The 22,983-nt window shown below is 35.2% G+C and overlaps 1 protein-coding gene and 1 long non-coding RNA gene across 4 annotated transcripts in view; one reads left to right on the top strand and one right to left on the bottom strand.

The window, feature by feature from the left end:
- Positions 1-220: 220 nt before the first annotated feature.
- On the bottom strand, positions 221-3,855 carry LOC141606515 (uncharacterized). The gene is made up of 2 exons (XR_012526751.1): positions 3,248-3,855; positions 221-588 (listed from the first exon to the last, which is right to left on the bottom strand). It is a non-coding gene; the product is annotated as an uncharacterized LOC141606515 (long non-coding RNA).
- Positions 3,856-12,757: 8,902 nt separating this feature from the next.
- LOC141606516 (uncharacterized) overlaps positions 12,758-22,983 on the top strand; it is a 28,117-nt gene continuing 17,891 nt past the window's right edge. The window contains exons 1-5 of one of the 3 annotated variants that reach the window (XM_074425670.1): positions 12,760-13,273; positions 16,740-16,937; positions 17,407-17,731; positions 17,906-18,589; positions 18,673-19,217. In XM_074425670.1, coding sequence (XP_074281771.1) covers positions 12,932-13,273; positions 16,740-16,937; positions 17,407-17,731; positions 17,906-18,589; positions 18,673-19,217 — 2,094 coding nt within the window. In that variant the 5' untranslated portion in view covers positions 12,760-12,931. Of the gene's footprint in view, positions 13,274-16,739; positions 16,938-17,406; positions 17,732-17,905; positions 18,590-18,672; positions 19,218-22,983 lie in introns of all 3 variants that reach the window. The other 2 variants (XM_074425672.1, XM_074425671.1) reach the window with 2 other exon arrangements.

Consider the following 22,983-nt stretch of genomic DNA (forward strand, 5'->3'; position numbering starts at 1 on the left):
TAAAACCTTGCATGACCCTTTATGCGATGGCCGAGCAGTGTTTGCTACGGCCACAAGTCACAACCGCATTGCTCTACCTATTGGCTATTGCTTTTCCTTCTCATTGCAAAACTCGAGCCAACACCTGCCTTAATGTTTTCGGTTTCTAGTTCAGTAGGAGCATATATCTACTTTTGTCGACCTTGAAGAAAATCAATTTGATATTGCCAGAGAGACGATGTTCAAGAACAGTCGATGCATAAAGAGAGAATTTATGTGAATATGATCTCAACAAACGTTCATCTCATCCAAATTTCTGACATACATCATTGTCAAAAAGAACCAAATACAAATACACCTCTTCCTACTCCCAAATAATCACACAACTATCGCATCCATTAATTGAAGAAATTAGCAAAAGTAACGCTATTCCATTTTCAGAATACGATTAAAGAAAAAGACACAAAAAAAGGAACACGCGTCTTGGATGGTGGTGGTAATACTCCTAGCTAGCTAGGCCTCTATGGCCGCAAGCTTAATGAATGAGGTATGTTAGCACCAAAGCGACCAGCATCAATACATATGCTATCCCTTGATCAATGCTTGTTCCTGAAAGAACCACATTGTTTGTAAGCAAACCAACCAAATGTGTACGATACTGGTATACACATCAATGACCTCGATAAATATGTACTACTGTTTCTCAAAACAATTAATCAAATAGCACCGTGTCAATAAAATGTCTATTAATTGTTGATAGCGATGCAGGATTCCATTGTCAATGAAATAGTAATAACGAGTAATAAGCAAGACGTGACTAACTATTAGAGAATGACTCATACTTGATCAAAGTTAACATTGAAATGGTACTATTGGCATTAAGACATTGACTTGGTTTATAGGGCTCAAATTTTTCTAAATCGTGTTGAAACGATAGTATGAGGTGAAAATACTTGCATTTTGTTGAATCAGACGTGTTTCAAAATTATTGGCAAAATGGATCAAAATGATACAATAGTTAACAAGACTGACACATCATTCAGGTAGGGCAAGGGTTAAGTCGTTTTGGCTAATGACAGTTCTGACTTCTGAGACTCCAAGTCTGTGATTTCGGGTACACGTCAGTTTCGATGGTAATGGGGTCAGGTCATTTGATTCTAGCAGTTTAGGACTGGTCACTTCCCGATCCATATGGGGTTCAACACAGCCCGGGCCATCTATGGTTCATACCAAGTCAATCCAGGTTCCGTGGCATTCTATGGTTCTTATGTTTAGGACTAGTTCAGAACTTCAGATAATTTCGCAGGTGTCAGTTTCCTTAAGTCTACATGAGCACGATGGCTTTCAGAGACTCAGAGTCTCAGTTGTCATTCTTGGCAAGAACTACCCCCTAGTTCCGGAGAATGAACCATTAGCGATCCTGATGCTATAACACCCTGATTGTTAAGCCTAAAGATTTGCTTTGTATGAGGACAATTGTTAACACTTAACAGGACAATAACGCTAAATATAAGCGAGAAGAGGAGGGAAATGATGGCAAGGGATGCTAGTAGAGGGTGCAAAACTGCAAATAAGGAAGTGAAGGTAATAATTAACCGATAAAGGGTAGTAAGGATTACCAACTTTCACCCTAAGGTAACACATTATCCCATATGTGAGTAATAGTTCCCTCATCGCACTCTCTTTTCACCCTCCGCCAGCCACTTTCCACTTTCCAATTGATTTTAACCTTTACTATCTCGGAAATAATTTCCTCGTCCCAAACAATCAGTAAAGGTAATCTCGCCATTGCTTTAGAAATCGTTCTCGAAGCATCAAGAGGACACAACAAAGATACATTGGTAAATGTAAAAGGCGAGATTCAATTCAACTTTGCCAACTTTGACAAAACTTGCTTCTACATTTTCCCCATGACTTGAACTTATCAATCAACACACGTAACATTAAAAAAAAAAAAAATTACACACAACCACAATTTGAAAATTCACTAATCACTTGTCTACCTAACCATTGAGACAGAGACACAAAACAATAGATAAACAAATGTCAGCTTGGTGTATCAGATTCAAAGTCAAACTTTTGCTCAAGTTCTTTGGAAAAATAAAAACAAAGTTAAAAACCCCTTGATGATTCAACTCTCAAATATGTAGGAAAACTTTGAAATAACATCAGCATTACCATCACAATGCCTTCAAATCATATACTTGAAATAGCCTTTTATGTTTAGAAATGAGCTTCCAAGGCAGTACAATATAGGGAAGAGGGATTCAAACATAGGACATATTATCCAAACTAACTCCGTCTTAACCACAAAGCTAAGACTTCCTCAACCCTTTACACAATTAAATGATGAAGTCTATAACATATCATAACTCAAATGTCATTTCAACACTACAATGCAGTAGATCTACAATATGGGCAATCAACAAATTTCAATAAAAGTATACAACTTTCAATAACTCAAGCAACAAATCAACAAACATATAAATTGCACAAACTTTTACAGAACATCACCAAATAACCTTGAAATTACATGTGCACTCTATGCTATTAACAAATTAACATATACTCCCTCCGTCTCATTCATTTGTTATACCTCTTTTAATTCTTTGTGAGGGGTATTTTAATCAAATGGGGCAGAGGGAGTAAAAGACAAAAACTTTTACCAAAACATTACCAAATATCCTTGAATTTACATGTACATTATATGCTAATGACAAAATTAACCAAAACCCATTTCAGAATCATCAAATTGTTGGATCTAAACTCAATTTACTCACTAACTCAAAAAAAAAACACATATATCAAACATAACCAGGTAAGATTATAACATAAAATACACTAAAGTTCAATTCTTTAGTCAAATTTATTCATAAATCAAGCTTACCCACATATGATTATCCCATAAAACACACAAAATTCAATTCTTTAGCCAAATTTGTTCATAAATCAAACATACCCAGATAAGATTATAACATAAAATGCACAAAATTCAACTATTTAGTCAAATTTTTTCACAAATCAAACATACTCAGATAAGATTATTACATAAAATGCACAAAATTCAACTATTTAGCCAAATATGAACATATACCCACATTTAATTAGAACATAAAATACACAAAATTCAATTTTTTAGCAAAATTTTTCATTAATCAAGCATACCCAGATAAGATTATAACAGAAAACACAATAAAATTAAAATCATTACACAAATATGTTCTAAATCATATTCAAATTAATTAAAATTCAGACAATAAATTCATACCATCACTGGTTGGAGCAGGAGCAGGGGCAGCAGATTGAGCTTGAGCCATAGCAAAAATTAGAGAAAAAACAACCAAAACAATGAATGAAGCCTTACAAACCTCCATTGTTAACTAATTTAAAACCTTAAAAAAATTAATTTAATTTAATTTTTTAATTAAATTTTCTCTTAGTAGCCAAAAAATGCAGGATCTCTACAGCCTCTCTCTCTCACTTTAACAAAGAAAATGAGGAATCGTTTGGAGAGAGAGAGGGTGTAAAGAAGGAAGAAAAAATGGGCAAAAAAGAAGAGAAAATGTTGTGCACACAAAATGTTTGATGAAATGTGTCAATGAGAAAGAGGCAATAGCAAGATTTGTTTGGGGTTGAAGATGGTGTTTTATACTGGTTTTTTTGGAGGGGTTTTGGTGGTGGTGGTGTCAAACTTTGTTTTTTAATGGGTTGCCACTAAGATTTTGGTAAGTTCTGGAAATATTTGGGGTGTTGTTTTGGAAGGTTGGGAGAGGCAAGTGGGGAGATATTGGTGGAGATCCATTCATGATGTAATGAACTAGGTCATGAGAATTTGGGTGTTGATTGAATTAGAAAATTGTTTTTGTTGTTGTCATTGGTAATCCCCTATATACTAAAAGATTAACACATTTTAAAAATTCCCGCTCAAAATTCCCGCTCAAGTACTGAAAAATTGCGCTTAATGTTATATTCTGACTAATTCTTATTCTCTAAATATATTCTAGCCAAATCTTTTCTAAATATACTCACTCTTAATTGACTCCACTAATTAGCTACACTAAAAAATATACCGTAAATAAATATATAATGAAATGATTTACACAATATTCATCAATCTTTACCTTCTTAATAATATATAATATAATATAATAATTCCAAACTCCTTATTTTCTCGATCTCTACCATAAATAAATATATACAGATATTGTTTTTACCGGTTTCCTTCACGAGTCTAATACGCGTTTAATTAGATATTACATCTAACTTAAATGGATTATTAATGTCAAAAAAAATTCTTAATAATAAAGCACAATAATATTAGTACTGCAAAAATAACTTAACTTAAATGTCTTTTAACCGTAGTTATTTTCTTTTCTACCTCTTACTAATATTATATTAGTACATTATAACATTAATTGAAAGTACAGTTAATTTATGCAAATAATTTTTATTAAGTCCGCTTCTTTATAAATCAAATCTAAAAAATACCGCGCTGTAGCGCGGGATCTATACTAGTTTTGATTAGATGGTTTGGGGAGTTTAGTTGGTATGTTTAGGATGTCGTGTTGTTTGAGTTGTGTGATGTGTTTACGAGAGACGTGTTGTTAAAATTGTTTTGTTGAGATTCGTGTGAAGACCAGTAGGAAGAAATTTAAACTTTTTGATTAGGTTATAGGTCGATTAGACATAACCATCCTAATATGGTTGCTCACAATTAGAGATGGCAACGGATCCTGAACCCTATCCGGATCCGCGGATCCGGACCCTGGTGGGTAGGATATGGATCTTAATTTTTCGGACCCCGTGGATATGGGTTGGATATGGATCCACTTATTTGAAAATGGATCTGAAAAATTTGGATCCGCCGGATATGTGTCGGATATGGATCCAACGTTGGTGTGGCGGATATGGATCTGGATCCTATCGGACCCTACCCTAATCAGGTCCATTGTCATCCCTACTAACATTACACAAATGAGTACACAAGTTGTAAGTTAGAGATGGCAACGGATCCTGGACCCTATCCAGATCCACGGATCCGGACCCCGTGGATATGGGTTGGATATGGATCCACTTATTTGAAAATGGATCTAGAAAATTTGGATCCACCGGATATGAGTCGGATATGGATCCAACGTTGGTGTGGCGGATATGAATCTGGGTCCTATCGAACCCTACCCAGATCCGATCCATTGTCATCCCTACTCACAATATTCATAGTACTCTGTATATTATGTCTTTTCTTGTTGTCATTAGATTCAAACTCACCCTAATGTATACGAGCATAACATGTAGGCATAAAACCTAAGAACTTTATTAAAACACATTAACTTATGGATGATATATCACAAATTCGAATCTATTTTTCGTTTATTTTATTCCTCAATGTCAACGAAAATCATTTGATGACATACCTTCATATAACCATATATGTTCGTGTTATGTAAGTATTTAACAACGCATCAGTTTAAATCCGTTCGATAAGCCCTCAAAATCAATTTGCTGAGAATGTCATCTTAGGTCCTATGATCATTGAAAATCGATCAAAGAGCAAGGCACATACTACATGCTAGGGAAATTCGGTCCATCAAACCATGTGGCAATACGTTCCAAAGTGCCGTCCATCTTCCATTCTCTCGTGGAGACATGCGCATAACTTCCTAAATCTTGTATTGTGTTGTGTCGCATGACTTCTTCCTAATTATGGCCCCCCTATTCACCAATTCTCATATTAATTTATTAAACGACTTATTGAATAGTTTCGCAAATTACAGTAAAACTTTTAAGTAAATTACCTAATTTTTAGATAAGAAATCTCTATGTTTAGAACGCCATTGTATGATTATAGTAGAATAAAAAAAGGTAATTTACATTTGGCTAGAGTGTACGATGATATGATATATTGATGTATCTATGAATTTTTCTTTTTATAGTACATCGGGTTCACCCTTATTAATTAGCCATTTTTAAGTTTGAGTTGGGACTTTGTATTCATTTGAATTTGAAAGATAACTTATAATATAAGTTTAATGACAACAAAGGGAAGTAAAAGTCGAAGATAAAACACAAATTCAATATGATGGGGTTAATTCATGATGTAATTAAAGTAAGCACTATTTTTATATTTATTTTTCACTAGTTTGACATAATAATTCTATATTTTTCGATACTAATGCCTTGCTCTCAAGGGTTAAATGGAGTTGAACTAAATTGATTTGAGTTGAATGAAACTGAATTGAAATGAAATTTGTTGAGATCAATAAAGCTGAAATAAGTTGAGGCTGAACTGAATTGAGCCAAATTAAATTGAACTAAATAAGAGCTGAAATTAAGCAGAAAAGAACAGAGATCAAGTGTCTTCATACTCCTAGTTTAATACAAATATCAAATTTCATGAATATTTTCTTTTTAAACCCTTCACTAGTTTTGTGGCCCGTGAAATTCACGGGATGTTTTGTTTTGAGTGTGATGTTTCTAGTATTTTTAGTAATTGAAATTTTATAAAATATCAAAACATATAGTAAGTTCATCTTATGAATAATTCATCATTGATTGCATACTAAGATTAGGACATTTACATGTTAACATAAAGATCAAAGTCGATAAATTAAATAAGCAAAAGTAGGTGAATATTGCTAATTTTTCGAAGGTAAATGATGAAAAAAAAAACAAATACCAAAATAAAATATACATTTGAAAAAAAAGAAAAAAAACTATTAGTCATTCACGTTGATGTCGTCAGTCTTGTAGTTAGTCTCCCATATATAGTTATTTAAGCTATCCTAGTATTTTACTTCTCCATATAGTCTTCTTTTTCCAACGAATCGACCCTATAATAAAAAAAATTACTTAGTAATTAGTCTGAATTAACCAACAAAATAGTGAAATTTGTTTTATGCAATATTATCGTTGTTAAATTAAGTTTCGTCTTAAATAGTGAAAGAAAAAGGGAATGAGAATGAAGTCGTAGAGATGTAAATATATTACCTTTGAATATCTCAACACCACAAATATTGATAGCCTCTAAATGAGAACAAAACAAACACAAATGATGAAATTGAAAATGTGATGAACATTTCATAACCCAATGGAACTTACATAAAAAGTAGATAAATTAGTTAATAATTTTAAAACCTTAATACACTTAGCTTGATGTTAATAGAATGATAGGAAAGTTTAGTGATACATTTATTTTTACTGACGATAAAGATAAGAAAAATTTTGGCTTATAAATTTTGTCTTCCATCAAAAATATATAAAGAATTGAGGATGCGTTTTATGACTTTTGAGCATCTTTTTTTCATTATTATCAAAATTAATATAGGTATAAATATGAATCAAGGTTCACGACTTTTGAGCATCATTTTTCATTATTATGAAATTTATTGTAAACATTAATAAGGAATAAAGAGAAATGGAATGTATAAGTTTTGATTGATTATTATTATTATTGTTGTTGTTGTTGTTGTTATTATTATTATTTATTTTTTTACAAGATCCACCTTACAGGAGATTGATTTAAGATGTTGTCTTATTATGTAATTAAAATATGACATGTAAATGATGATAGTTAGTTTTGTTTGCCTTTTAATTAGATTTATATATTTTATATCTAGATTATTGAGTTATAGATTTTTCTCATTACTATGAAATTTAATATAGACATAAATATGGAGCAAAGGAGAAATAAAATGTAAAAGATTTGCTTTATTATTATTCTTATTTTTTTTTTACAAAATCCACTTTGCATAAGAGTGGTTAGATACTATCTTATGAAATTTAACATATGACATTCAGTTAATGGTAAATAGTTTGGCTTACTTTTTAATTATAGATTATAGTTTTATAAATTCAATTATTATTCCATGCATGTCAAAAATAAATAAGAATTAATGGGGTGTGAAAATGTCATGTGAAATGAAATTGAATGTTCTAAGCTATCCTTTTAATTAGATAGTATAGATTTAATGCAATGTTATTGATAATTGAGTATGTCATATTCCTGCAATTTCAATACAAACACAAATTAAAACAATAACTAAATAATATTCTTACTATTAATAAATTTAAAACATAATACGGATAAAAGGCGAAAGAATTCATTTATTTATCTATGTATGTATATTAGGATTGTTATAATAGTTATATAGGAAACTTTTTGTTATTAATTATGGATTAATTTCAACAATTTATTCGAGGGAAGAGGAACGATTTTGTGGATTAAAAGGTAGATAAAAAAAATTATGATAACTACAAATTATAATGATGGTGAGAGAAAACCAAAAAACCATCCTATTAAATAAAAGAAATTAAAGGTTTAAGTAGATTAATAACCAAATTTATGAGAGGAAAATAAAGAATTTGTATTAATTCATTTTTTGTGTTTGCAATTAGTATTTTTTTAATTTTTTTGTACTTATAAGCATGTGACGGTTTTAAAGATAACTTTTTAATACATAATCTAGACTTTTATAATATTGTATAAATAAATAATCAAGTAATCAATATAGATGAATTAGTATTTACTAATAAAAAATCAACATGTGGATTAAAACTAAATGTTTTAAGTAGCCTTTAACTACTATATTGCATAGATACAATTTTTTTTTTTTTTTTTTCAACATCATTTATTCTTCTTCTTTCTTAATTTCATGTATTCGGTTTTTTTATTTCGAATACATATAATACTACTCTATATGAAATATCTCGAAATTATTAACATATAATTAATGCGTATTTTTTTATTGTAGTTTTTTTTGAGTTAATTAAGTTTAAAACTAATGGAATATGAATGAATTTTTAAAGGAAATAAGTGAATTAAATTAATTAATTCAATATAATATAAGTTGATAATCTATGTCATATTAGTTTGCCAAGTCACATTGTTATTGCGTACATGGCTTTTTTTCATCCCATGTGACATTGTCTATGTGGCTTTTTAAGGTTAGCCTTTTAATAGTATTTTATAGATGAAGAAAAAAGAAAGATGGAGATACTAATTTGTCAAACATAGGTGATGTTTGGCCTTGATTATGGAAAATGGTTTTTCCTTTTCAAAAAGAGTTTATTCATAAGTTACTTTTCGGAAAAGTTTTAGTTGTTTGGCCATACTTTTGTAAAAAGTGGTTTCTCACAAAATTTATATGTTTGGCGTAACTACTTTAATACAACTTTTGTTTGCTTATTTCGTTCTTTATGTGAAAAGTAGAAGTAGTAATTATCTACTTCTCCTTTTGGGGGTGAATAATCAGTTTTTGACTTTTCAAAAGCACTTTTAAAACCCTCTAATTTACCATGTTTGGCCAAGCTACTACTTTTTCAATTGCAAAAGCACTTTTTAAGCTTGGCCAAACAGCACCATAATAAAGTTGTTTAGTGGATTGTTGACCCTATCCATGGAGAACAAACGGAGTACAAAATGCTTCATAAAATTCTTCCTAACACAAATAATCTCATATTTAATGAAAATTGACGGCTGAAACACCTGGCATAGCGGTATATATGATCATATTATGGACTTTGGTAGTTGTAAAAGTGTAAAGATGATCAGTTGGTCTTGCTTTAGACGGGTCGAATCTTAAGACGGGTAGTTACACTCATAAAACAAATAGGGGGGACAAGGTGGGGGCACCCCCATGTGCCTCCCACTATCACCAATTTGGGCATTTTGTCTCACAAAATGGTATCCGTCTACAACTAAAGACGGATAGTGCCCGTCTTTAGTAAGAATTTGTGAAAGATGATTGTCATTTAGAATACTTACTAATTGCCAGCCAACCAAGTAACCAACATAAGAAGAACCAAGTCTCAGAGAAGAAAATTCCTCTTTTAATCATGTAACCAACACATATTATTTGCACAAATTCTCCTTGAAGACGGGTACTATCCATCAAAAATTAAAGACGGATAATGTTCTCTCACAAAATGCAAGTGACACTATTTATAAAGTGCTTCATTTTCCTCTCACTTGCTCTCCCACTTACCTTATCGTGAGACACACTATCCGTCTTCAATTTATGACGGATAGTGTCCGTCACAAGCAAAACGCTTTGTATTATTTGTTAGACAAGCACAATTATCCTCCTTAAATTGAGGTTAAGTATCTCACTAAATATTTTAGTCAAATAAAATCCCTCGATCCCAATTATTTTGTTAACCTATTTTATTTTCTATGAATAGCACGTTAATAAAAGGTAACAAATTTTTAAACGGAGGGCGTATAAGATGACGAACTCTATACATTTACTAATGTGGCCAATAAAGAAAATGAGACCTCTTAAATTTCCGTTTATCAAAAAAAAAAAAAAAGAGTAAACATTCTCAAGAGTAACAGGTCAACTTGGTCGGGCTCGGGCTCGGGTTCGGGTCAATTTTGGGTCATATCTGCAGACTTCAGGTCAGGCCGGGTTATTTTCAGATAAACTATTATCAAATTATTTGTGGATAATATTCATTTTGCAACAATGAAAATTCAGGTGGGGTTATGTTGGATCGGGTCAAGTTCGGATCTTGAGTATGGATGTTAGGTCGGGTCAATTTTGGTAAATCTACTCCAGGGATATATAATAACCTTTCCCTCAAAATAGTTCTCACTTAGCACAAAGCGTACTAACAACATGGGCTGGGCTCATATGCTCAATGATGCAAAGTTTGGAGCTCGAGTTAGGCCCAACTTACTACTGGGCTTGAGCTGTTGAGCATCGGAACATTCGGAAATAATATGATGGGAGATGAGACATAAAAGTAGGACAAATATCTCAACTCGAGCCGACACTAAAGTTTCGACTTAATAAACTATGTACGTAGTATAGATTAAATAGTTTGAATATCATCCGGATTATGGTTTACCCACATAGTGACATGCATGCTTACATTTTTCAACTCGCAACTTTTTAAGAGTATTTTCGGACTTTTAAGTTTTATAACCCTACGTACCATATTACGGGGTTACAATGTGCAAACCGTCATACGGTTCGTATTCATCCTAATCCCCTATTTACTAAATGTATAGGTGAACTCACAAATTTTCCCTTAAAAAAACATCTTTTTAAATAAGAAAGCTATTTATAATTTAATTGTATTCACTAAATAAGGAAATTAATAATTATAATGTATTTAATTATATAATTCTTTTCATAAAAATTAATCTTTTCATCAAATTATATAATTTTCACTAAACACTAAACTATTATATTTTAATTAAAGTATAAATAATACTCCCTCCCAGTCACTATAATGTTCCCTCTTTCCCAAAACGGATTATTCAAGTAATGTTCCCCTTTCTATTTTTAGAAACTTTTACTCTTATTTTATTCATTTCTCTCTCCTATCACCAAACCCCACACAACTCTTTTACTCTTATTTTATTACTTTCCTTTATGTTTTGGCCCCACAATTCTTTATTTAACTACTAATAATTCATCCCTCTCTCCTATCACCAACCCCACACAACTCTTTTACTCCTATTTTAATACTTTTCCTTAAGTATCGTGCCATTATCAAAGGGGAACATTATGACGACTGGGAGGGAGTATAAGAATATAACCAATTAAATTTTTATTGATATTATTATTTTATAATGACTTGACACATACTATTCATACTATGTATAAACAAAACTATAACTGGTTTTGATTAATTTCATAACAAAAAAAAAAGTTGAGAGAATTTATAAATTGGAATCATTAGCGTTGTGGTATAAAAAATAATTTTAAAAAAAATGTATTTCAGCACATTACTCAATCCTCTTGGATTAATTTTCAGTTTTAATTTATTTTTTGCTCGAAACAAAATATAATAACGAGAAAAATAAACAATTAATGAGATACACTATTATTTTACAGTTCAATTTTATTTAGTTTTCTTGAAGAATTTTAAACTTCAATTTTTTTCCTCAAAATATAATAACGTGAAATATGAAAAATTAATGAACTATTAGTTTAGCATGATTAAGTAATACAAAAATAAAAGGCTATAAATACCGCATATTTATTGCGCGGGATCTAAACTAGTTCCTAAGCAAACATTGTATGAAGCCGTCTTCCACCGTCGCTTATTTTCGTCTTCTGATTTTCTCCTGTCCTGTTGGTAACTTGGATAAGTCGACCGTCCTATACAACAATTAAAATTAATCTTTCGTTAAGTCTTCTAACTTATTACTTGCCAAACCAAAAAAAAAAAAAAAGTCTTCTCTTAGAAGTGTAGAGTTATAAATAAACAGTTTGGTCTGAAACAAGACGGACAACATGTTATCATTTAACAGTAAAATGTTTGTATTTTTCTGATAACATGTTACCATTATTTTTTCCACTATTTTCAGGATAAAAAATGACACATTTAGTGATAACATTTTGTAGATTCACTGCTTATATTCTCTTAAAAAATGGCAACATTTTGTCGGTCTTATTTCAGACGAGAAACTACCCGTCTGAAATAAGAATTTGCGATAAATTGTTGCAGTAAGATTCCACCTAATCCAATATTATAGAATTTATAGTCAGTAATCCTACTGTATTTAGTTGACTCTTGTGATATACTCCAATAATTCAGTAAACGAAATCTATATAATAATAATAATAATAATAATAATAATAATATGACATCAATCACTCTCGTTTAAGACATATATCTCCGTCTTAAGATTCAAAAGGAGACAGGTAGCATCCCATTTACGTTGATATGACAAGTTTGTTTGCTAATATCTATACATTTTAATTTTAAAACAGATATTACCGTTGTAAACAAAAATTTGTGATTTGAGATTGACTTTGTTTGGGCACACGCAAGTGTAACTGTGTAAGTCGTTATTTTTTATACTCCTATGAAAGTCTTTATTTATCAAATAATATGACATTCTGTTTTTATTTATACTTCCACTACACACAATTCATATACTCTGTATTTAGAGTTAATAATAGTGTGAGACGGTTTTATACTAAATCATCGTTGTGACATGGGGAGTCGTCTTCTTAGTGCAGCGAGCAGGGGCGATGTAAAATTTGTACTGAAATTTTATAGGGATAACAGAGAAGATCCGAGGCCGCACTTCTTGGGAAGCAAAAATGGGCCTCGGAACATACTCCATGCAGCGGTGAAACATGATCGTTACACCTTCTTGTTAAAAGCACTCAAGATGTTGAGCTCACATCCTAAATTGGTCATCGATTTAATCTGTCAAAAGACCAATAATGGTGACAACCCTATTCACTCTGCTGCCCGACAAGGGAATATCTTCACCCTCAAATTGCTAGTTAATGCCTATACCAAAGCCGTTTCTGCTGTTGGAGATAACCAGGTATACTCTCTCTGTCCTGTACTTTTATTAAGATACGCCGTACAGAAAATGTTTTAGACCAGTGAATAAAATGGAAGGAGTATTTAACTATCGTGCCACTGTCACACATGCTGAGGCCAACGGTTTTTTAATGTACGTGTTCACTTAGGACACACGTTACAAATACCAGTGGAAAAACCCATTATACATCCGCGATGAACATTCAAGTTGACCAAACATGTTTAATGGGTAATTTTCGAGCAGATTTATAGAAAATGGATAGGGGGGACAAGGTGGGGGCACGGGCACCCCCATGTGCTTCCCTCTCTCCTCTATTTGGGTCATTTGTGGGAGGAAATGGTATCCGTCACTCCAAAGTAACGGATACGTATCGTGTTCAATGAGATTTTGTGTAATATTTAATGAACTTGCATGAAAAGGTAGATTGCAAAACTCATCACTCCATAGTTCTCTAATTTCACGAATCTGATCCCACGAGGGGAACGTCGTACGTCCCATGAAGGGTAATGGCAATGTACGTAAAAGCCAAATTGGCAATTACAATAATTCAATTTTGGCACAAAAAAGTACAATAATTCAGCAAAGATTTGCAACATGTGATTTGATTCATCTTAACATTTGTTTTCACTACTGAATGAGTGGCCGTCTAAATTGTCTTATCTCTTCATCTACTCATCGAATGCCAACGAGGTCTAATGGATTTGTGATATCAGAAATGGATTTGTGATATCAGTACAGTTGGCAGATTTTATTAACAATTTGACTATCAAATTAAATTAACAGAATTAAAAAACGTGTTTTGTAATTAGCAATTGAATATGTTATTACAGTACGTTGCTATCAGCAGCATATTCAAAAACGGTAGATTTCGATGAATATGCTATTTGAATTTGGCATTTTGAGTGTTTGCTAAACAGCGGATTGCCAAAATTTAGCATATTTGGGACTTTTAGCATATTTGACCAATCAATATGCTATTAACCAAACACATGAAATTAAACCCATGGAAATACTCCTTTGCTCAAAGATAAATGACACTAGCTTAATTGGTCAATCTACTATTTAAGCAAAAATCTACTACTTCACCTATATTTCACCTGATATGTTTACCAAACAAGGCCTATATAGATTATGGCTCACCTATTTTTTCCTCTTTACCCTTACTTTTTTATCCATTTTCTTAAATTTTCTCAACTTCCTATTGTTACTTTTGGTGTAGGTTGGAGGAAGCATATGAATTATAAAATTTTATAAATTGTAAATTTGACGATTGTTTAACTACCATCTTCTTATTATATTTTCGGTATCTCTCATTTTCTATTTAATGGAGGAATTGAATTGCTTAAGTCTCCGAAAAATATTATTACTGTAATGATTCTACTTTGAATCGATGAAATTTTTACAATTAAATCGGTAAATTATATTGTAAAATCGACACTGTAAAACATAATTTTATTGTTAAAATATGTTATAAGAAGTTTATGTTTAAAACTCATGTCACTAATGTAACACCCCCATATTCAGAGGAGCCTTAACTAGGCATTCCTTAGGATATACAGGCGTTACCATCTCGGTTGCCCGAGGATAGTAATAATCAAATGTCGATAAAAGAACTATTAAGTTATATTACAAGCGACTTAAACCAATAAACGATATAAAGGTACAACTCAAAGACTACTTGCTATGATCGCCATATCTCGTGAGGACTCATCCCTGCTCGGACTCCAGCTATCAACAACATCAACACCTGCTAAGACCGACTGCTCACCATAAGGGATCACGGTAGACACATAACAAACAAACAACCACGTAAGGTCGATGATCGAGATAAGACACAAAGAATAACAACTACAATCACAACAACACAATACGACGCTATCAGTCTCACACACACAATTACGATAATCCAACCAACCTCTGTCACTGACTGTCCACTAGACCAGTCCTGCCAGTGGGGGACCGCAGCCGCACCCACCAAATCCCCGCTCATCATACCGAGCGATAACCCTTTCCATTAATGTGCACATCCCTTCTGTGGCGGGTTCCACAGAAGGCGAAACTAGGGCGTGAAGCCACTCCCGCAAGTGACCCCACTCAGCCGAGGACACGCCTCGAGAACCACAGACAACAATCACAATCGTCACAATACAATTACTATATCAAACAATCACAATACTATCACAACGACCGACACACTAGACCATCTACAGAAACTGAGTAGGCGAACCTACCTTTAAGCAACCGCAACCAATCCATGCCGACAGATAACATGTCCAGCGACCAAGCAACGCCTATAACCAGAATACCATTATCTATTACTAACAGGCAAACCCTAACTAAAAGAACAAGGACACGGATGATGATTATGACATACCTATTATGGAGAAAACTCAGCAAGAGACCGCTACCCGACACAAGTGACGCCCTCCTAAGGTTCAAGGATCTTCAAAAAGGCTTCCATGGAGGTTTTGAGGTGAAGGGAAGGGAAAGAGGCGACTGAAGGATAGAAGGAAAGTCGCGGAAGTGATTTGCGGATTTAACAACACGCGATATAAAACTCTCGGCCGAAAACCCTGGTGACTCGATCGAGTACCTAACATACTCGATCGAGTGGCCCCCTACTCGATCGAGTAACCTAGCTACTCGATCGAGTAGCCTCTACTCTATCGAGTACCACTCTTAACACGCAAGGTTTTGGCACACTTTTCTAAGACTACTCCCGCTCCCATGGTCAGTCAACGCTGGTCAAAGGGTCCCTAAAAGGGCGGGTATTACAACTAAAACCATTTATATAAAAAAATTACCCAGTAATATCACATTTTCTATAAATCTGCTCGCAAAGCTATATAAGGAAAAGGAATACTTGAACATTCGCCAATCATGATTAAAGCTAACATTGTACTTCGAATTATGATCCATCGCTTACTTTACTAATAAGCCGTTTATGCTGTTGGAGACCCGGGCCAATACAGGGGGATTGGCGGGCTTGGCCGAGCCGGACCGGGTTGGGAATATGTTTGACCCGGGCCAGGCCCGTGGATGGTTGAGGGCGGGCCTTTGTTACTTGTTTTTATTTTTTATTTTATTTACTAAATAGGCGGGTCAAGGATGGACTGGGTCTGAGGTTTGTAACCCGGGCAGGACAGGGAGGGGCACGGGCTGGGCAGGTTTGGTCAGGTCGGGCTGGGCTGTGTGCTGAGAGATTAAACCGGCCGAGCTGGGCTGAGTTAGCCCGTGCTGATGGTCACCTCTAAGTATATGGAGTTCTTTGACAAATTAATGTGACTTTTTGTGTTCATCTCAAGCTATTCATCAATTTTTTTTCCTGTTTTCGGTAGAAGCCGCTAACCCTAACACGCCGCTAGAACATACCACGACTTCCTCTCATTTCCTTGTCCGTTAACCCTAACAAGCCGCTAGAACAGACCACGACTTCCTCTCATTTCCTTGTTTCTAATATTTACAGGAGGTTTTGACCCAATATCAGCAGCTAGAACAGACCACGGCTTCTATTCTTCTCATATTTCTAAGACTTGCAGCAAGGTTTGACAAAATAGCAGCCGCTAGAACAGGGCATGGCTTCTTATTAGCTTTACAATTTGCATCACTTACAGGAACTTATAGAAGCTTTTGGGAGATGACAAGACGAAAAGCCGCAAGAAGGGTCAGCAACTTCTACTGAAAACAGGAAGATAAAATAAAACTGGTGACGTGGAGTCGAGGACCCATTAATCCCAAATAGTTTGAGAAACACTGAAAGTCAAATTAATTTGTCAAATAACCCCATATACTCATATAACCGAGGAAAAATATAGTTTTTTCCTTTCAAGTACCAAAAATATAGTTTTTTCCTTTCAAATACGGTCGTGATAAGTCGGGCCTGAGTCGCACCCGCATGAAGGAGAGAGAGTCCGACTTATAGGCCCAAGGAAGTTCCATCCCAAAATCAATTGACAATGGGTGGAGTAACTCCTTGGTTTGTATGATAAACAACTCTCTCTCCTCTTTTTCCAATGTGGGATACTCACATGTGCCTTTATCTTGGGTGAGCTGTATCTTGACAGATCGTGTATATAAGAGTATTTTAAGACCTCAACCATTAACTTTACATGATATACCATCTTGTCTAACAGGAAACACCGCCTTGGTTAGCAAAGAATTATGAAGACGACAATCCACTTTGTTGTAGCTTGGGGAAAGATATGACGACGCAGGAAAACATAGCAAGGTACTTGGTTTCACTGGATGAACATTTGTTAAGGACTTTGGGCCAAGCTAGGTACCCATTGGACAAGTGTAGCACTCTGATTCTGGACAAAGGCCATCGAAGCATCATCTTCATTGGTATGCAAAGAGGCTTCTCAAAGTTGGTCAAGCAAATACTCACCTCGAATCTTCCTTACTCATTGAGTGGTCATAACGATGAGACTCCTCTTCACTATGCCTCCAAATGTAACGGTAAGAAGTTCTTATATGCACCATCTTGTTTGATTTAATACCTAGCAATAATGGAGAGAGGGGGTAGTATTAGTCGGGAAAGTGAGGGATTGTCGTCCTAAGGCGATGAGAAATGTAACATATTTTCGCAATATAGTAGTAATTGATTCTGATGTCTTGATATAACATTTGCAGAGCAAGTGTCGAGACTCCTACTTGAAAGACATCAGGAGCTCATCAAGAAGGTGTCTTCATCTGGCAAGACGATGCTTGATCATGTTGTCGAAGATGGTGCTACTTGGTTAGTTAGATTGATGTTTACACAAGAAGAGGACACCAAATGCACCATTCCATATTGGCCAAGAGTACCATGGATCAAGGCATGCAAGAGACTGATCTGGCATATGAACAAAGACGGTGACACTGCTCTTCACATTGCTGCGAGAAAAGGGGATATTGAAATTTCAAAACTTCTAATCCAAGGTTTCAAGACCACCCTCCAGGAAGAAGCCGAAGATTGTGATGGCGTGGATGATCTGTTTGAGGCTGGATATGATCTCATGGGTGTAAATCCATTGTACATGGAGAATCTTAAAAAGGACATACCTTTAGTTATTGCCTTGCGAGAAAAACATGATGATTGCGGAGTGATGTTGTCCATGGAGACATTTCCATTAGTAGAGAACTACAGTCTTATTCCATTGTACACGAAATGTTTACCTGTTGCCATGAATAATGGATGTCTATCATCGGCCAAGATGATACTAGAAAGAGTAATAAGTCAAGCATTAGGTAATTTGGGAATTCGTCTCCATGGTGCTGGAATTACAAGTCCTGTTGTTCGTAAGATGGCCGATCATATTACTGCAAAATATCCAGGTACGAGACATTACAAAGATTAGATATGTGTGTCTACCTTGGAACAATTGAACTTAACGTTTTAATTTCTTTTTGATTGTTAGTGAAGCAAAAAATGATTAAATCCCAGGAATTCGAAAAACTTTTAGAAGTACTTCCTAGGTTCCAGGGCGAAAATCAAAAGGATTCAAAAACAATCCTCAAAGAAGCTGTGGAAAGAGGCGAAGAATGGTTTGTCCGATTGGCTTTGCAGAGCGACAAAGATTTACTTAAAGAGTCCACACCAGCTTGGCAAGTAGCATGCGAAAAGGGTGACGTACCATTTTTACTCATCTTTGTTGAATTGTGCGATAATGAAGAAGAATTCATCAAGCTTTGTAGGGAAACGAAACAAACACCACTGCATCATCTAAAACTTTTACAGTCGGAACAATATGCTGAACTGTTAAAAAAACCAGTGTTTGAGAAGCTCAAGAATCAAGGTGATACTGATGGGGCAACACCGTTACATCGAGCTATTGAACGTCATGACCTTGAACTGACTAAAGCCTTGTTGGAAACTAATGAAATTGAAATCAGCATTAAGGATAACAACGGTACAACTGCCCTTGATTTACTAGAAAACAGCTGCAAATACTCTACAAACTGGGTAAGTAATTATTTCTTCGACTTTTTGGGATATATATCCATGAAAAATTCTTCCGTCCTCCCTACTCATATATGAGGAGGACAAAAATGGAAATTAAATATTGTATCCTCCTCATGACTCATGAGTGAGTAGAAAGGAGGTACTCCGAAAGGACGGAAGAATTTCTCATACTCCGTATATGATACCATGTGATATGTCATTTTGTGTATTGTTATACGGAGTATAATACTAGCATTTGCCACTACTTCGCCTTGCCTTTTTTTTCTCGACAAGAAGTTTCCATTTTGTAAATACGGTCGTGCTGGTTATTGATTCCCTTACCCATCACTTGAGAGTTTTTCTCAGGTATTGGAATTTGAAGTAATAATATAATATGAGTACTATAGAATTAAGAACCTAGCTTATTGAGGGGTCATTTGATTCGAAATATTGGAATGATATGAAATGGATTGTGTTATCATAGTGGTATAGAGTTAGAATCACATACTTGCTCATGAGTGTTTTGGTTCGATCCTGAAATGAATATAAAGGTAGTAATAATATGAAATGAAGTTAGAAATTTGAGTGGAAACATGAGTATGAGATTCCAAGGGTTGTAATGAAGTTAAAATTCATTGGGCATCTAACTCCATTCCAAAAACCTCCAACCAAAGACTAGAATGGATTGAAACCATTCTAATCAATTCCAAAAGCTCCAACCAAACACCCCTTGATGGTATCAAGCTATACCTCGCAAGTGCACGATTTTATCGTTGTACACTATTAAGGGTCGATCCCACAAGGAGTTGAAAAGATTACTAATTGTTCTAATCCGATCGTTTAGCTAAGTCGAAAATAAAAGATGAGGTTGTTATACTAATGCTATCTAAAACAAAATGAAATGCAAACTTAACAAAAGCAAGGAAAATAAGCAAGAACGAAGGATAAGTTGTAATTCAAATGATTAAACGGCCTAAGACTCGGTTCTTCCCAAACAATTCGCAATTCCACATAGTTAAATCTCTAGGCCAATCACAAGGGGTAGTTAGGTGAGGAGGTGACGGCTCTAATTCGCCTAAGACCCCCCTCTCGGGTTCGAAATAGGACACTAGCACTACCCACCAACCCCCCTCTCGGGTTCGAAGGTCGGAATCCCTAACTCAATACCCTACTACCCCAAAAACATGCATTTTCCCAAGGTAGTCCGATATTTGCTAAGGTCATTAAGCCCCATCAATTCCCTAAGTCATCCCACTCCTCTCTCGAGGGTCGATTTCAAACGCTAATTTAGAGGTGTCCTACCCCGGTTCTCCCTTTCGGTCTCAACCGAGGTCAACAATAGGGTCAAATCCCGGGTATCCAAATCACAACCTAACCAACTCTCGTTGGTGGTCAAGGGTCGTAAGTCGACACTACCCAAAAGTCAACCCATAAACCAAGTCATTCCTCTAAACTACCCTCACCAATTTCCCCAAATAATTAGCCTTTATGAAATTCAATTAATGAAATTACTCATGTTGGGTCAAACCGAGCCTTAGTGGAAGACTACTCACTAATCATGGTCCTAATTGCAAAATAAACAATAAAGATGGAAACTTTGGTCACAAACATGGTGAGAAGGTGAATCTTACTACTAAACATGCAACAATCCAACAATAGTTGTAAAGAAAGATGATTCAATCTAATAACAAGGGTGATTAAACCTAAAGATGCAATCTTCAACCAAATCAACTCAAAGATTAAGTCTTTGAGGACAACTATCCAAGTATGAACAAATGAAAGAGAAACAAAGGAAAGATGAACAATAAAAAGATGAACAATGATGAAAATAACAACAACAAACAAACAACAACAACAATTTAACATAAACAATCAAACAAGCATGAAAGAAGAACAAAATGTAAACAATTGAAAATAGGGAGAGAATTAATACCAACACAAATGCAAAAGAGGAATTTGGAATAGAAATAATAAAGAAGGAAATCCTTCAATCTTCTTACAAACCCAAATTCAAACCCCAATTAGTTGAAGAACTAACTTAATTAGGGAATGATTAACAAAGAGATTAACAAAGTTTCAAACTTTAAAGGGGAAATATTCTGGATCTAGGGTTGTGTGCAAAAGGGTTTAAGGAGAGGGGTATATATAGGTTACACAAGGATTAGGACCGAAATTGGAAATGGGCTTTGAAACACGTATATGCACTCCCCGGGTCAACCGGCCACGGCCTTTTGACCTGGGAGTTTCTGGATTTTTAGTTGAAGTTTTGAAGTCATCAGTGTGCACGGCCGGTCAATCCGGCCGGGCCACCGACCGGTGGGGCACCTTGACTTCAATCTTGACTTTGGCCTTTTGGAGGGACTCCCGGTAAGCTAGCCGGGCCACGTCATTTGACCTACTGGGAGTTTCCTGTAACATTCTTCATTTTATTTGTCTTCAAGCTCATAGTGTCTTCCCAGCCGGTTAGCCGGCCGCCTGGCCACCGGCTGGGGATGCTTCTTCATACTTCTTCCTTCATTTCCTTGTAAATGTACTCCCGGTAAACTGGCCAGCCTTCTTACCCTACCTACCGAGGGTACTCCTCAGCATAATTCCCTTCATCTTTCATGCATAGCTTAGAAATCCCGTCTTTCTAGCTTCGTTTCGCCCGTTCCCGCCTCAATTTATGCAAGGGGGCCAAAGTGTCATAGTAAAGGGAATCGGGACTAGAAACGAGAGTAAAGGGGGTACAAAACCGCCTTAAATGGGGTCGAATATGCATGAAAATAGAGGGAAAAAGAGTGCAAAATGGTCCTATATCAAACCTCCCCACACTTGAACCTTACTCGTCCCCGAGTAAGTCCTCAAACCAATTGCACAAAGCATTATTATGATAGATATGGAGAGTGGATGCACAATATAAGCATCACTCAACTAAACTACTACTTAAGCCGATCGAGTATTAGCGCACTCAACGCCCCTTCAACTCACAATTTGACACCCATGAGGGGAGAGTGCCCTATTGCAAGGCAAGTTGGGTCTTGCTACAAAACTTTCGACACATTCATCATGAAAGCACGTAATCAACAAGTAGAATGCATCTAACAAAATGATCCACTTTCCTCATCTAAGTGGCCGAATTTTTCAAACAACTAAACACGGTCTTGGTCGGGAGTACCGTCTCAGAAGTGCCAATTGAGGTGCCAACCCCCTAAGCATGACCCAAGCAACCCTTGTGTGACCAATGCCCGAGAAACAAATTCAAGAGCGGGGAAAGGGAAGAAAGGGCAAGTCCGCCGAGAATTACAAAACCGACACAAGATTCAACCAAAGGACTCACGACTAAGGAGACCAAGGCAACGACATCCTCACGGTTTTCACTCGTCACTCAATGAAAGAACAAGGTGATTTTTGTGACAAAAAGTAACCAAAATCACTCAACTAACTCCACTAGCGAAAACGTGCCCGCAATCTAATGTGTAACACCGTCCTATGTCCAATGAAATGCAAACAATGGGAAAATGCACAAAACATGAAGCAAGGGTTACAACGGGGCTAAGGAGAAGGTCGAAACGGGATTGGTGCAAGCACCGTTTGGACATGTGGGGCTCAAATCAAGAATCGTCGACACATCACATCCCATTTCTTATTGCAACACATGAGACACGTCTATGCCCTAACATAGCATTGATGACCAAAACTATGCAAAAATTGCATAAACCCAACTCAAGTAGGAAAAATTTGATAAAACTCCTTTTATTTCAACAAATGGTAACGTCTACACCGTAACAACGACTCGGTTTCCCAA

The sequence above is a fragment of the Silene latifolia genome, chromosome 10, assembly GCF_048544455.1.
Source record: "Silene latifolia isolate original U9 population chromosome 10, ASM4854445v1, whole genome shotgun sequence".
NCBI lineage: Eukaryota > Viridiplantae > Streptophyta > Magnoliopsida > Caryophyllales > Caryophyllaceae > Silene > Silene latifolia.